Source organism: Sabethes cyaneus, chromosome 3, assembly GCF_943734655.1.
Source record: "Sabethes cyaneus chromosome 3, idSabCyanKW18_F2, whole genome shotgun sequence".
NCBI classification, from domain to species: domain Eukaryota; kingdom Metazoa; phylum Arthropoda; class Insecta; order Diptera; family Culicidae; genus Sabethes; species Sabethes cyaneus.
In genome coordinates this window covers 79,060,180-79,077,680 of record NC_071355.1, presented here as the reverse complement: position 1 = coordinate 79,077,680, position 17,501 = coordinate 79,060,180, and the positions used below count along the sequence as shown (strand labels likewise).

At 39.2% G+C, this 17,501-nt stretch overlaps 1 protein-coding gene across 1 annotated transcript; it reads right to left on the bottom strand.

Moving 5' to 3' along the window:
• Positions 1 to 208: 208 nt before the first annotated feature.
• On the bottom strand, positions 209 to 7,834 carry LOC128743723 (inactive ubiquitin carboxyl-terminal hydrolase MINDY-4B). The gene is made up of 5 exons (XM_053840351.1): positions 7,781 to 7,834; positions 1,403 to 1,492; positions 974 to 1,333; positions 694 to 915; positions 209 to 634 (listed from the first exon to the last, which is right to left on the bottom strand). Exons 1-5 carry the CDS (start codon positions 7,832 to 7,834, stop codon positions 209 to 211), a joined length of 1,152 nt encoding a protein of 383 aa, XP_053696326.1.
• Between the last annotated feature and the right edge of the window lie 9,667 nt (positions 7,835 to 17,501).

Here is a 17,501-nt window from a genome sequence, read left to right as displayed (position 1 = left end):
ATGTTACACTACAAGCCTCCTGACGAATTTAATGACAATCATGCTCTTGCACAGCTTCCAAGGCCAAGCCAGTAATCAACAAATCGGCACGCATAGCTCTAAATTGTTGGAGCCTGTCTCCAGGTATAATTTATTAAGAATATGTCCATGTAGAATCAGCAACTAATGAAGCAAACTACTAACCACCAATATGCGCTACGCCGCTCCATTAAAAGTTCAAAGACGCTGGTAGCACCCCATGGTACGTAATCTTAGCTTCCATCCATTTGGTATGGATCAACCGCTCCAGCGGAGTAGAGACCATGTCATTTTGCTTTCGCTCGCCGTCCTCTTCTCCATCATCTCCGCCCTCATCTTGCTGCCGGTTGTCGACCGTCATTGAGAGGTAACATCCCGCACAGGTGTAGTAATGTAGTTCGAATCGCTTTTCCGCGTGGTAGTTTCTCAACAGCTCACGGTTTGAATTGAACAGAACGCCATAGTGGCCACAACAACAGCTTACCCAAACCGGTGTGGCAGGGGTCTTCAGGCGTGATCCGGGTTGTCGGGAAGCCGACCGCATTGCTTCATTTTCCCCTTCCCATATTAGAAGACCAATGGATCCACGGCCGAGGATTCCGAATTGTGGTAAGGCCTGCAAACAACAGAAATGCATCAGTCTTTTGGATTACGGAGGTACCGCGTCCATCTTACGTAATGATCTTCATCGCCTACGTAGACAACTCCGTTGTGTAGGTAGGGTGTAGCACGGCCGGTTAGTAAAAGCGTTACAACATTCAATGATCCTTCTTCGTGAGGTCCCATTAAATGTGCTCCTTTCGGTGCATCTAAATCATTGCGGAGATTCTCCATCCCGCGTGTAAGAACAGCACTGTACAACAGCAGCAGTGCTCCTGGGCCAGGATTTTCTGTGAACTAATTCAAAAGATTCAGTGGTTGCACTACTGTTTTCAAGGTGTTATCGAATACTCACATAAGGTAAATAACGTTTCATGAAGATTTGCATTTCGTCCAGCTTGGTGAACTCGAAAAAGAACAATTTCTCGGTCACGTTGTCCTGGAAGTACACATGACTGTGCGGAATGTGAGATGTTTCCCCGGGAAGTACAATCAGTGATTTGGTCTTCTCACCAATGTTCCACAGAATGTCCGAAATCGCCAGATACAAAGCCTGTGCCTGTTCTGCCTCTGTTGGTTTAAGCAGATCTTCTAGCGGGACAGACTTCTCTCTAGGCTTATTATCGAATATAAAATGTTTAATGATGAAGGCCTGCAGAACCGATTGCATTCCACGGGTGGCATTTCGGGGTGTTCGTAGACCGTACGGATATTCCTGATCGGAGAGAAAAGTAAGCAAACAGAGCTAGAGTTGATATCTAGGAAACGATAGCTTTGTACTCACCCCATTTACTGCACCGAAGCTAATTCCTGTGCGGGTCCATTCGCCTCGAGGAGGACTAGCCGCGGAACCAAAAACCGTTTGGCGAAGCTCCTAGAAATAGAATATTATTGATTAATTATTGCGAATATCTTCGGTAGGGATCAAGTGAGGGGAGCAGACAAAAATATTTGAATTGGCTAGGACTGAGAAACGCAGAGTTTAAGATAACGAATTCTCCGTATCAGGAGAACAGTATGAATGTGGAAAGATAGGAACGGTAAAATATCTAGATTCCCATCGTACACCTGGCGGAAGTTGGGAAACTACAGTGGGCCGGCCGCATCGCAAGGATGCCGGACGACACGACACTTTAGGAGGGGGGGAGGGGGGGCTCCCATACAAATTAAATACAAATTGCCTCATAACTCCAGAACTAATCAAGCAATATCAATTTATTGATATTGCTTGAATTTGAATATTGATATTGAATTGAGACCCCTCCCCTCTTTAGGAGGGGAATTATGACCCCTCTCCCTTTTAATAGGTGGGGCTTCCATATACATGAAATACACTCAACCCCCGCTAATATGAAAAACACCTCGTTCAGATCAGGCGAATTCATTTTTAATCTGAATATTTGGTAACTTTATTCACTTTCACATACGCGCAAGACGCGCACCCTATGTTGTTTTGATTTGACGAAAACAAACGTTTTGAAAACATGTCGAATATGCTCGAATTCTGAACATCCAGATTGTAGAAGTGGAAATTGGATCGACAGTATCAACTAAAATAATCTATTTAGAGTGCTGGAGAGAAATAAGTTGCATATGAGCTATATTGCCAAAGTTGCTGAGCAAGAGGAAACGTATTAAGTTTTTTTTTGCTTTTTTTTTAATTTGCCCGGTCAACTGAACCGTCAATTGTGTATGACGCTTGATCAGTTTTCAATGTGAACGCATTCATACCAACGGGGTTCAGATTAAAAATGTTCAGATAGGGAAGGTCATTCCAGCGGGGGTACACGGTACAAATTTCCTCATAACTCGAGAACTAATCAAGCAAATGGAACAAAATTTGACATGTGGATGTTTTTGGAAACAAGAATTTTTTCTATGGTAAATTGAAACATCTCCCCACATTAAGAGGGGGGGCCAGTAAACCATTTGGTTTGTATATCTCGATTGCAACTGAGGTATACGAAATCATATCTGAACGAAAAAGTTATATTTCACGCCATATAAGAACATATATGTACCAAAGTGGAGGCGATATACGTGCGAAAATTTTGACAACTATTTGTAATTCTATTTTGCGCAGTTTTTATAACACGCAACTAAATACTCCTGAATATATGATTAAGATATAATCAAAAATTGCAATTATCTATCCTGCTTTATAATTCACAGTCATGAATTGTATATGAAGACACGCACGACTGCAAAACAACTTATTGTTCACTTCGATTTGACATACTCTAATCATTATACAATTCCAATGTGAAATTGACATGAAAACGATTTATTGTGAACTTTCTATTACGATTTTGTGTTATCTGGGGCTCCTATACAAATGAAATACAAATTTCCTCATAACTCGAGAACTAATTAATCAAATGGAACCATATTTGGCATGTGAGTGTTTTTGGAGATATGAATTTTTTCTATGATGATTTAGGACTCCTTACCTTTTTAGGAGGGGGGGCTCCCATTTGAAAAGAAAAATAAATTTCCTCATAACTCCAGAACTAACCAAGGGAATGGAATCATATTTAGCATGTGGGTGTTTTTGGAGACAAGAATGTTTTCTGTGGTGAATTGAGACCTCTCCCTGCATTAAGAGGGGGCTCCTATACAAATGAAATACAAATTTCCTCATAACTCTAGAAGTAATCAAGCAAATGGAACCAAATTTGGCATGTGGGGGGCTTTGAAGGCAGGAATTTTTTAAATGATGGTTTGAGACCCCTTACCCCTGTGGTAGGGGGAAAAGGACTCTCATACAAATAAAACAGAAATTTTTGCGTAACTCAAAAACTAATCAAACTCGAGAAATTTTAGACTCATAAAACATTAATCAATAACAAGACCACCAAAAACTATCAATAGTAACATTAGATAATTCAGCGCGAGTCGGCCATAGGCCGCGAGTGTTGCCGGCGACCTGCCGTCGGAAGCGCCGGCCGCTGCGGGGGGCAGCCCCCCGTAGAGATCACCTCTATCTAGGTTTATTTATTTTCCTAGATCTACTGACCTCTATTACTTTCCTTCAGTTGGGTCACCCCTGCGAAGTGGTACTTTTTGCGAAAAGATTTTCCATCCCGCGAAAGGTTTTTCGCGAAATGGTATTCTGCGAAACTCTATATTCCGCGTTATGGTCAACCGAGAATTGGTGTTCCACAAAATGGTATTTGGCGAAATGGTTCGTAATGATGGCAAATATTTAAATGCTATCCGCTTTATTTTATCAGGCTGAGCAATGGGGGGAGTTGCTTTCTACTTTACTGTGGAGAAAATTTGTATATTAAAACTCCCATGAACTCCTCAGAAACTTGCAAAATTCGAGATTGTGACAAAGGTCATCCGAGATTCACGATTTATGTACAACACAGTTTAATTTGTGGCAATACGAAGTTTGTCGGGTCAGCTAGTCTTATATATAAAAATGGATTTCTATCTGTCTGTCTGTCGGGATGTTCCTTATAGAATCGAAAATTACTGAACCAATCGGCGTTTTTGAGCCAATGGAAGGTTCTTATGATTGTCAGAGACCCATCGCCCCTCTAAAGCCCCAAACACTATGCATACGGATTTTACTACGTTGCGGCAATTTGGCAGTTTTTACATGGGTTTTCTGTCAAATTGCCGCAACGTAGTAAAATCCGTATGCATTGTGTCTGGGCCTTAAGAGGGGAGGGGGCTCCCATACAAATGAAACACAAATTCCTGCATAATTCGAGAACTAGTCAAGCAAATGGAACAAAATTTGGCATGTGGGTGTTTTTGGTGACAAGAATTTTTTCTATGGTAAATTGAGCCCCCCTCTTTAAAAGGGGAATTATGACTCCTCTCCCCTTTAAGAGGGGGGCTTCCATACAAATGATATACAAATTTCCTCATAACTCGAGAACTAATCAAGCAAATGGAACCAAATTTGGTATGTGAAGGTTTTTGTAGGCAAGAATTTTTTCTATGGTGAATTAGGACCCCTCCCAACTTTAGGAGGAGGGGCTCCTATACAAATGAAATACAAATTTCCTTATAACTCGAGAACTAATCAATTAAATGGAACAATATTTGGCATGTGGGTGTTTTCGGAGGCAAGATTTTTTTCTCTGATGAATTAGGACCCCTTACCTTTTTAGGAGGGGGCCTCCCATACAAATGAAATACAAATTTCCTATAACTCCAGAACTAATCAAGCAAATAGAACCAAATTTAGCATGTGGGTGTTTTTGCAGGCAATTTTTTTATGGTGAATTGAGACACCTCCCCTCTTTAGGAGGAGAATTATGACCCCTCTCCCCTTTAAGAGGGGGGGCTTCCATACAAATGAAATACAAATTTCCTCATAATTCGAGAACTAATCAATCAATTGGAACCAAATTTGGCATGTGAAGGTTTTTGGAGGCAAACATTTTTTCTATGGTGAATTAGGACCCCTCCCCACTTTAGGAGGGGGGGCTGCTATGTACATGAACCAAATTTGGCATGTGAATGCATGTGAATGCATGGAAAATCACAATGAGCGATTGTTCGTCAGCTCAAATACCTTTGTGTGAACGAGCGACTTGAGCGAAATCCACGACGAGGTGCCAATCAAATGGCTTATGAAATGATAATATCCTATCGCAGCATCCGATATGTATTGAAAACTGAGTTCAAAGTTAAACCTTATAAGCCCCGAAATGCATATGATCTTACACCGAAACAGCAACAATTTATCACTCGAGAGAGCGAAGGGGAAGGTGTTGCTTTGTTTGACCGAAAGCAGTCAATTCCCAAACATCGTGTTTTCAGACGGGGGAAAATTTTTCATTTGAGCAATTCGTAAACTTTCAAAATGACAGGGTTGATTGGACCGAACATTCATACGAGAATCTGAGCAATCGGTTGGTCACCAGGAAGCAACACCCACCACAAATTAGGTCTTGGGCCGCTGTAACCGCGGATGGGCGCTCCCCAGTAGTTTTCTTTGAATCAAAGTAAAAGCGAAATATTAAGAGGAAAATATTCTGGAGGCTCCGATTAAAGGCCAGGGGCAGACAAATATTTCGGTCGCAGACTATTGATGTTTCAACAAGACTCGGAACCGTCTCAAAAAGTGTAAGTAAACCAAGAATATCTGAAAAACAACGTCCCGAATTTCACTTCGACCACATAATGGCTCTCGAATTCCCCAGACACAAATCTAATGGATTTTTCTCTCTTGGCCATTTTGGAGAGCAAGCTAAAAATATATGTCAGCCTTGAGACACTGAAGAAAAGCCATTGTTCGTGGGCGGGCCATATACTTTCTTAATTTCTAAAAGAAAAAAAATGCTTCCGTAACTTCTGAAATCGTAAACCAGGAGATTTATCCAGAAGAGTTTGCTGTCTTTTACGGAGAAGAATAGGGTTGATTGCCTTTTTTGGCGCCTCTTGACAATTTTTTACTATTCAAATTTGACCCAACCGTGTTATAACAACAAGTTAGCGAATCAAGACAAGATGCGGGACAAGATGCGTTTGAATCCGGTTATATAGATTGGCTCCCATTATAGCTTACTTCGATCCGATCCGTATATTCCCAGCTCAGGTAAAAAGAGAATGTTATACAAACGCAATAAGCGTTGCTTCAATAACCCTCCCTTACCTACTTTAACTCTTTTTCCCTTTCACGCCTTATCCTACTCTGTTTGGATACTACAAACACCTTATATAGTGAAGTTACAAATGAGAATTACGTATCGATGTGTATCCAATAAAATCGCAAAGTCTTTCGAGACGATATGCGCACTGAAGAATAGTTTTAAACGATACACTTATATAGGCATTTCTATACGATAAAATCTGATTAAGCCCGACCAGCTTCATACAGATATGCAACTTCGTGCTAAAAATCGTATGTTTGTCAGCTACTATCATTATAAACGATGGAATGTCAACTTGTGCGCGTTTTTTAAGCTTTTATTTACGATTCCGAATTTGTTAAGAGATATTACGATAATTTTCGTACATTGATATACGAGTTGGCGCAGGCTGGGTACCTACCCCTCTGTCTATTGAAAAAGATAACCGCTACAAAAATTGATAAATACCTGACCTCATTATAAACATCAAATTGGTCCGTAATATTCAACCAGTTATATACTCTAAATAAAAATGTAAATTGGTTTATTATTTTTTGTAGTACTAAAGATTACTTTGTTTTAATGTTTTAACTGCGTTTGAAAACTGGAATTATGAGTGAATAAAAAAAGTCGAGGTCTGCGCAGATGTGTGTTTTCTAGAATTTGATAAGAGCAATATGGACTCACGTATGAAATTACGTTTGAAATCGTATTAAATAGAAATAGGTTATCATATATTTTAGCATGTACTCTTCACTGCTGGCAATATGTTGATTGATTTGTTTATGATTATTGACACTTTTTGGTGTATTCCGCACTTAATAACTGTGCTAAACTACTTTTAAGGCAATGACACGCATACACCTATTATATACATACTATGTATAAGGTTTTATTCTTCCTTCAAAGTTTGTGCCACTGTTTAAAAAATGGAAACATTCATTTGGTAACGTTTTGATCATGGGTAAAAATCTAATCTGGGAATGTAATACTCCAAACGCATCCGAAACACTTGCTAAATACACTTAGATTATTTTATTTTTGCTTCTCGTGCATACTGCATAAAGTATTGATTTACCCCTTCATTCTGCCAAAAATATAAATTAAGAACTATCTCAATCCACCTAACAGTCATGTTTGTTTCTTCATCCCAAACATCCATTCAAAATATATTTAATTTGTCTCACCGCCGAAATCTGAATGATAATTTAGATGCATTTAAAACCACTCAAGTTTGTTCCATCAAACACTCCAGTTAAGTTCCCTTGTGGATTATTTAACACGCTACATGTTATTCAGATGATTTGAAAGTTTGCCCCAAATGCAAACACGCACGAATAGTTTCCATTTTCAAAAACGATTCGATAATGCTGTTCTGCAAGTCACAATTGTATATCTCTCTTTAGGAAGCGAAATCGACACCTTTTCTCTGCGATAAGGGTAAAAACAGGAAACCATCATCGTATGCCCACCTCAACTAAAAGGTTCAACTGTCAACAACCTGTCAAGCCGAAGGACTCGTCCCCAGAAAACCTTCCGGTCGCTAGCTTTGGGGTGGTAGCACTTACAATGGCCTCATCCATGGTGATTGACCTTCCGCCGACGAGTTTGAGCTTCGACATTATTTTTGCTGGTGTCTGCTGCTTCTTGTGCCGATCCGGTCGAACTAAATAATAACAATCGACTTCAGTTGTAGACCGTATAAAACGACACTAAAACTTGGAACATTGTTTCCGGGGATAATTCGATCAAATATAATTTAAAACTGATGTTAAATAGGTGTATGGTTTGTGACACAGTTTTCCACACTTGGTTTCGCGATTCACCGTTTGAAGATTAAATTTTCCATTTAAGTTATGGCACTAAACGTTTTGTTTCCGATAAGTCGTACAGTTAATCACAATATTTAAAAAAAGAGGGTAAAACTTTAAATAGCTTCAGCAAAAACAATTTTATAGTCGACACCTCACGCGCGAATTTTCACGAGCTGGCGCCTTTTTGTTCGATACAAAGGGCGCGAACGTATAACTTATCCGTCCTGGTCCTATTGGAGGGGGTGGAAATGGTAAATGGCCTGCTTGCTGCCAACGGGTGTAGTTTGCCGTACTAGGACTGCGCTTTTCCAGGAGCGACCTGCGATTGAAACAAGTTTTTCCGACCGAATGGCGTGAAAATGGGTGTGAAACAAACATTTTATAAGTGTTTGACGGCTCATGCTGACTATTGCGGGAAGCGGCCGCAGCGGCGGGAAAAGGACTACGGTGTGCAAATACTACGGTAGAAATACTGAGCAGCATACCTACTTGGCAAACGATTTGAACATCGGTCGATGCGGTTGATTCTATCTGATGATACGGTGTTATTGCTTTGCAATTAGGCATTTAAATTAGAAGTAAATTGTTACTTTGACATTGAATGTGCTTATGAACAACACCGATTATAATTTGGATGAAAGTACATACAGTATAGAACAGTATACAAATTGGTATATCAGAATATATTTGATAAAGGCTGATTGGTCATTTTAAGTGACTCGTAATCTCTTATTTCAGACTATTGCAAATTAGGGAACCTTGCGAAATAATCTTGTGTAGCAAATCTATACCTATAAAGAAGGATTTCTGTCTGTCTGTCTGTCTGTCTGGCCGTATGTTCCTTATAGAATCGAAAACTACTGAACCAATCGGCATGAACATATGCATGTAGAGGTTTTTTGGGGCCAGGAAAGGTTTTAGTGATGGTTAGAAACCCCTCTCCCCACTAAGAGGGGGGGCTCCCATACAAATGAAACACAAATTTCTGCATAACTCGACAACTAATCAAGCAAATAGAACAAAATTTGGCATGTGGGTGTTTTCGGTGACAAGAATTTATTCTATGGTAAATTGAGACCTCTCCCCTCTTTATAAGGGGAATTATAACTCCTCTCCTCTTTAAAAGGGGGGGCTTCCATACAAATTTCCTCATAACTCGAGAACTAATCAAGCAAATGGAACCAAATTTGGCATGTGAAGGTTTTCGAGGGCAAGAATATTTTCTATAGTAAATTAGGACCCCTCACCACTTTAAGAGGGGGGGCTCCTGTACCAAAGAAACACAATTTTCCTCATAACTCGAGAAGTAATTAAGCAAATGGAACCAAATTTGGCAAGTGGGTGTTTTTGGAGACAAAAATTTTTTATATGATGAATTGGGACCCCTCCCCGTTTTAGGAGGGGGGGATCCTATACACATGAAATACAAATTTCTTCATAACTGAAGAACTAATCAAGCAAATGGAACCAAATTTGGCATGTGAAAGTTTTCGAGGGCAAGAATATTTTCTATGGTAAATAAGGACCGCTCTCCACTTTAAGAAGGGGGGCTCCTATACAAACTAAATACAAATTTCCTCATAACTCGAGAACTAACCAAGCAAATGGAATAAAATTTGGCACGTGGGTGTTTTTGGAGACAAATGTTTTTTATATGATGAATTGGGACCCCTCCCGACTTTAGGAAGGGGGGCTCCTATACAAATGAAATGCAAATTTCCTCATAACTCGAGAATCAATCAAGCAAATGGAACCAAATTTGGCACGTGAAAGTTTTCTAGGGCATGAATATTTTCTATGGTGAATTAGGACCCCTCCCAACTTTAAGAGGGGGGCTCCTATACAAACGAAATACAAATTTCCTCATAACTCGAGAACTAATCAAGCAAATGGAACCAAATTTAGCACGTGGGTGTTTTTGGAGACAACAATTTTTTCTATGATGAATTGGGACCCCTACCCACTTTAGGAGGGGGTGCTTCTACACAAATGAAATACAAATTTTCTCATAATTCGAGAACTAATCAAGTAAATGGAACCATATTTGGCATGTGGGTGTTTTTGGAGGCAACCATTTTTTCTATGATGAATTAGGACCCCTTACCTTTTTAAGAGGGGGGGCTCTCATACAAACGAAATACAAATTTCCTCATAACTCTAGAACTAATCAGGCAAATGGAACCAAATTTATCATGTGGGTGTTTTTGTAGGCAAGAATATTTTCTATGATATATTTTCTATGGTGTGGTGGACGCTCATGATTGAAATGGTTCAGCGCGACGCGGATCGGTTATGCTGTATAAGCGTAAACGGACTGTACCGCGTCGAACGGTGACAATTATACGCTGACACAGCGCATAGCGTAAAACGTACGACACATAGCATAGGAAGAAATATTTCAGTACAATATAGTCGAGAACGACACGTTACGAGGACCACATCTAGTATTCTTACTCCAAACCGAACCGCCATATCCCAAGAATATTTCATGGCGATCCTCGCCAGTATGCAGTGAAAGCGAGTTTCGATACGGTTAAATTTTCTGATTCACGCGTTGGAGATGCCCAAGTTAAAAAAAAGTGGTCGAGTTTTGTTCCGGAAGTTATAGTTTCAGAAATTGTGCAATGAAAAACGTCCTTGTTGGTTGCAAAGCGAAAAAGCACGCTTCGAACAGTGTTCTGGAAGAGACCACGTAATACGTGAATCGTAGAGTGAAAAAAAAAAAAAATTACAATGGGATGGTTTAGTGCGGATGAAATCATCGCACCGGCCGCATCAAATAGCGTCATTGAACAGAACCATACCGCACAAACAATTGCACTGTGCGTGATAGCAGCGTTGGCTGTAGGATACATTGTAGTGCGGATAGTAGCAAAACTGCACCGCCAACAGACAGAAAGTGTCGCCCAAAGAGCTATTAGTATGGCAAATTTGCCAAACGTGTAAGAAACTACCAAATGTTGTGATTCAAAATAAAAACAATTAAAACAATAAACAATTGCTTTAAAAAACAAACGTATAAAAAAAAAAAAAAAAAAAAAAAAAAAAAAAAAGTGTAGTGCTGTCCCAAGTAGCTTCCACGTTGCATTCGTAGATCGACATACATTCTACGGATAAAAGTGCTGATTCAGTTGTACAACTGGAAATGATTTCAATCAACCAGACGATGACTGCGAGAGAAAATTTCGTTCGATGATTCCAGCTTCGGATGGATGGAAAATTTCACACTAGCGAGATATGGGAAATTTCGGCTGCTGCGGGGAAAAAATGTCAAATGTGATGACCATAGAACATCTTAAATATAACCAGAGAAATAATTGGGAAGTATCCATTAGTAAAAAAAGAAGAATATAAATTACTTTACAAAAAAAAAAAAAAAAAAAAATTTTGTTTTAGGCACTATCACTGGAATGGAAGAATTTTTCAAAGCAGGAGATGCGTTAGGGAAATTACATGCTAATTTAAAAAAACATGCCAATTATAAACCAGGCACTAAGGTAAGGAAAATAAAGGAAATCCAAACCATATTAGAAGAGCTAAAAAGGGCCGTAAACAAATGTAAAGCAATAGAGACTAAAGCCCAATTTAAAAGAAGATATCTACAACTGAAGTCTGTTGCTAGGCAGTGCTATAAGCTGCTTGGCTCAGTACCTGCTAACCTAGACGACACCTTAGCCCCTGAAGGCACTAAAGGGGGTGAGGGTGAAAATTCGAAAATACAAGATAACGAAGAAGACTCAGAGGAATCAAACGACGACGAGGAAGTTCTTCAAGAAGAATTTTCAGACTTCGAAGAAGAAGAACGCTACGAAATGGCGACCAAACTAGACCTTAGCTTGGCCATGAAGGTAGTCGACAGATATAATGGCGAACCATCGAAACTGTCCATATTTATTGAAACCGTCGAATTGCTGGAGGAATACTCCAACGGAGTTCCACCAGCAGACGTCCTGAAATTTTTAAAAACAAGACTAGTAGGCGCAGCCCACGGGGCAATCGATAATGCCCGAACAACCGCCGAGGCGTTTGATGCACTGAAAAGAAAATTTTCGGTGAAGATTACACCGAGAGCGGTGGAAAAGGAGATGGCATTGAAAAAACAACATTCTAAACAAATCGCAGAGTTCGGCGCAGACATAGAAAACCTGTCCGCTAAATTGGCAGCCGCACACGTTTCAATGGGAACTTTCCCAAGTGAGGCGGCAGCCCTAAATATTGTCGAACCTGTAGCGGTTCAGGCATTTGTCGAGGGATTGAAAGATCCCTCAACACAATTTTTCGTAAAAGCACGGAATCCGACATCGCTAAATAAAGCGATATCGGATGCGTTGGAGTGCCAAAGTACTCCAAAAACTGAAAATAGTTTAGAAAATATGATGGCACTATGGTGCACATCAGGAAGAACGCCCTATAGGGGCAACGATCGAAATAATTGGAGAAGCCGAGGAAGCTCTAGAGGTCGTGGTGGTTACCGAGGAAACACTAGGTACCGTGGTAGGGGTACACAACACAATAACAACTATGGTTATAACAATAACCACCAAACCAACCAAACCTACCGAGGAAATAACAGTCGCGGGAGGAACAACGGACATGTGGCACATATGGCCGAACCTCAGCAACGACAACAACAGCAACAACAAACACAACAACAGCAACAACAACAACCTGTAGAAGAGGCACATTTAATCGATCTTTTTCGTTAATTTTAGTGCGAAGAAGGCTCTCAGAGCAAAATTTAAATTATTTGGCAGAGTAATAGAACTCATAATTGACAGTGGAGCATCTTGTTGTATTCTGGACAAAAGATGTCTTCCCGAATTTATCAATATCAATAATTCACACACATTAGAAATCAGTGGTGTAAACGGAGTAACCCGTACTCTGGGATCCGTTGACACTTTTGTGGGGTACAAGTCTGTGGAATATCCCATTAAATTTAATATTATAGAGAGCTTGCCGGATGCAGTTAACGGCTTGATTGGCACAGATTTTTTGAGAGAATTTGGAGCCATTGTTGATTTTGTGGGTATGGAGATGAGATTGCAACAACCAAAAACTGAAACATGCTACATTATACCGGCTCGTACTGAGGTGGTAAGGTACGTTGATACCGGTGCGACGGGTACTTGTGTGGTACTACAACAAGAAATAATGCCACATGTTTTCATAGCAAATTCAATATCAGTTCCAAAAGAAGGGAAATTACCCGTAAGAATTATTAATATAGCAAATAAGGAAATTTGCATTGAAACAAAAAATATTGAAACAAAGGATCTAAGGGATTACAATGTGGTAGGAAAAATTAAACTGCCAAAATACGATACTAATAGAGCAAGTAAACTTTTAAATGAGTTGAACTTGAAACATTTGACAAAACAAGATCAGGCAGAGATGCAGAGGCTATGCTTAAAATACGCTGATGTGTTTTGCTTGAAAGACGATAAATTAACAGTAACGGATAAGTACACATCCAGTATTAAAATAAAGGATGGCACAACTCCAATATTTTCTAAACAATATCGCCTTCCCCTGGCGCAAAAAAGGGAAATAAATGACCAGATTGATAGGATGATGTCAGATGGAGTCATTGAAAAGACTAGTTCCGAATGGAATAGCCCAATTTTACTAGTGCCAAAAAAGTCGGCGAATGACAAAAAGAAATGGAGGTTGGTTGTTGATTATCGGAAACTTAACAATGTTCTTGAGAACGATACATTTCCACTCCCAAATATAGAGGAGGTCATAGACTCATTGGCAGGAGCGAAGTACTTTTCGCATTTAGACTTGTCCCAAGGGTACTACCAATGCAATTTGAAGCAAGAGGATAGGCCACTAACAGCTTTCTCGACGTCGTCTGGACAATATCAGATGACAAGGCTTCCAATGGGACTAAAAATAAGCCCAGCATCATTTTCAAGACTAATGACCATAGCGATGGCAGGTCTTAATGGAGAGAAGTGTTTAGTATATTTGGATGATCTCATCATATTTGGTAGAAATCTAGAAGAGCATAACAAAAATCTCTCGAACGTTTTCCGAAGATTGCGAGAGGTAAATTTAAAACTAAACCCCGAAAAATGCAATTTTTTGCAAGAAAATTTAGTATACCTGGGACATTACATATCTGCTGAAGGCATCAGGCCTGATCCTGCTAAAATCGAAGCAGTGAAAAAATGGCCGATCCCTTCCACTGCGGATGAAGTCAAGCGATTCGTTGCTTTCGCAAATTACTATCGGAAGCACATAAAAGACTTTGCTAGGCTTTGCACACCGTTAAACAAGTTGACCAGAAAGGGTGTAAAGTTTGAATGGAGTAGCGAATGCCACAACTCATTCGAGAATTTAAAACAATGTTTTATAAATCCACCAGTACTGGATTACCCGGATCTAACGGAGACCAACAAATTCAACTTACATACGGATGCGTCTGGATATGCGATTGGTGCTGTGCTATCTAATAGCAACGGCAAACCGGTTGCATATGCCAGCAAGACTCTGAATAAAGCCGAATCAAATTACAGTACGATAGAAAAGGAGTTATTGGCTATGGTGTGGGCTATCAAGCATTTTCGACCATACCTGTATGGAAGAAGATTTGAAGTCTACAGTGACCATAGACCATTAGTTTACCTTTTTACTTTAGCTGACCCCTCCAGCAGATTAACAAAATTCAGGTTAGCTTTAGAAGAATATGATTTTGAAGTAACTTTCAGGAAAGGAAGCGAGAATGTGATAGCGGACGCGTTGTCACGCATTTCGATTCAAGACCTGAAAACACTTCATGGAAAAACTGTTCTAGTCGTTACCAGAGCTTCGAAACTTAAAGGCGAAAAAGCGAATGACGATAGGACTGATCAACCTTCGTCTAAACAAGACAAATACGTTAAAATGGTAATGAAAGATAACATAAAAAGCATGCAAATCTCCACAGATGTAATTGAAATTCCCCTCAAAAGGACACAAATTGACCTACGGGCAATGTTGTCGAAGGTGGCGGAATATTCAAAAATTAATAATATAAAATATATTATCATCAAAAATAATAAGGAGACATATGACGTCATTAAAAAATATGAAGAACTACAGATATATGGTCGACCATCATCAGTAAAAACATTACCAATTTTAATAAAAATCGGAGAGCAAATAGAAGAAGTAACAGACGAAAGGTCAAAGCTTTTAATACTAAACGACTACCATATATTACCGACAGCGGGACATGCGGGTATTAGACGCACACTTGCAACTATAAGCAAAAGATATTTTTGGAAAAACATGAAATGCGATGTAGAGAATTTCATTAAAAAATGCAAGCAATGCCGGATATCAAAAGTTGGAAGATGCGGAAAAACTCCAATGATCATTACGACAACAGCAAGCACAGCATTTGAAAAAATCTACGTAGATTTGGTTGGTCCTTTGATACCTACCAATGGATACGAATATATACTAACAACGCAATGCGAGTTAACAAAATTTATAACCGCAACACCGATACCTAACAAGTCAACAGAGACAGTAGCTAAAGCATTCGTGGAGCATGTTATTTTAAAATATGGTGTTCCACAACGAATTGCGTCGGATAGAGGAACAGAGTTTATGTCGAGTTTGTTTACATCCATTGCCAAATTATTGAATATTCAAAAACTAAATTCTACAGCTTACCATCATGAAACTATAGGTTCTTTGGAGAACACACACAAATGTTTAGGAAACTTTTTACGCATCTATTGTAACGAAAAATTATTTTCTTGGGTACATTGGATACCATTTTACACATTCGCATATAACAATACCGTTCACACTAACACTGGATACACACCTTTTTATTTAGTATTCGGAAAAAATAGTAACATGCCTTCAAATTTAACAAATGATAATCCAGTGCCTATTTATGACATAGACAACTATAGCAAGCAATTGACGTTAAAGTTACAAGTATGCCATCAAGAAATAAGAGAAAACCTTCTTTCTAGCAAGATGAAAAGAACAATGAAAAATAACTTAAACATTGTACCAAAATGTTATAACAAAGATGACTTAGTCCTAATTAAAAATGAAATAGGTAAAAAATTGGACAATAAATTTATAGGTCCATACAGAGTAGTAGAGGACATAGACTCAAATATAAGGGTAGAGATCAATGGTAAAGAGGATATAATACATAAAAATAGAATAAAAAGTTATAAGGAATGAAAATAATAATACATATAATTTGAAACAATAGGACGTGTGGTGGACGATTGTTTCATAATGAGTTCTTTCAAATTACATGGGAATAATACGCATTATATAAATCCTAGTTCATATTTCCTTGTTTAGTTTAAAAATTCTTAACTATAGATAACAATTTTTAAAAAATGTAAATAGGGCGTGTGGTGGACGCTCATGATTGAAATGGTTCAGCGCGACGCGGATCGGTTATGCTGTATAAGCGTAAACGGACTGTACCGCGTCGAACGGTGACAATTATACGCTGACACAGCGCATAGCGTAAAACGTACGACACATAGCATAGGAAGAAGTATTTCAGTACAATATAGTCGAGAACGACACGTTACGAGGACCACATCTAGTATTCTTACTCCAAACCGAACCGCCATATCCCAAGAATATTTCAATGGATTTCCCCACTTTAAGAGCGGGGGGGGCTCTTATACAAATGAAAAACAAATTTCCTCATAACTCGAGAACTAATCCAGCAAATGGAGTTTTAGATGGCAGAAATTTTTTCTATGGTGAATTACGACCCCTTCCCCTTTTAAGAGGGGAGCTCCCATACAAATGAAATTCAAATTTCCTTATAACTTGAGAACTAATCAAGCAAATGGAACCAAATTTGGCATGTGGGAGATTTTGGAGTCTTGAATTTATTTTACGATAGTTAGAGACCTCTCACCCCTGTGGTAGGGGGATATGGACTCTCATACAAATAAAACAGAAATTTTTGCGAAACTCAAAAACTAATCGAACTCGAGAAATTCGCGACTCTTCCATAAAACATTAGTCAATACAAGACCACAAAAACTATCTATAGTAACACTAGATCATTCAAGACGAGACGGTCGCGAGTGTTGCCGGTGACCCGCCGTCGGAAGCGCCGCCCACTGGGGGGCTTGCAAAACTCGAGATTGTGACAAAGATCATCCGAGGTTCATGATTTATGTACAACACAGGTTAATTTGTGGCAATACGAAGTTTGTCGGGTCAGCTAGTTTCTTATAAATTAGGAAAAGGTCGGTATGTTTTCAATTGTTTCTAAAAGGTTTTATAGCCTATCTAGGAGCATTTTTCATTTTGAATCATTTATGTAACTTATAACCACTGCACTGCAGTGGTTGGAGAATTCGCGAAAAAATGATCATTTGAATCGATGAACATCCCTCATAAACATACACTATTCGCCTGTCTCTCTGATAATGCATCCATCGGCGATGAACTTGTGCCTGACATTGGCGTTACTAGGAAATTT

Coding starts and splice junctions, on each gene's coding strand:
- LOC128743723 (XM_053840351.1), bottom strand. CDS start 7,834: ATGTCGAAGCTCAAACTCGTCGGCGGAAGGTCAATCACCATGGATGAG. Junction 1,493..7,780: donor TCACCATGGATGAGGCCATT/GTAAGTGCTACC, acceptor TTCTATTTCTAG/GAGCTTCGCCAAACGGTTTT. Junction 635..693: donor TAGGCGATGAAGATCATTAC/GTAAGATGGACG, acceptor TGTTGTTTGCAG/GCCTTACCACAATTCGGAAT.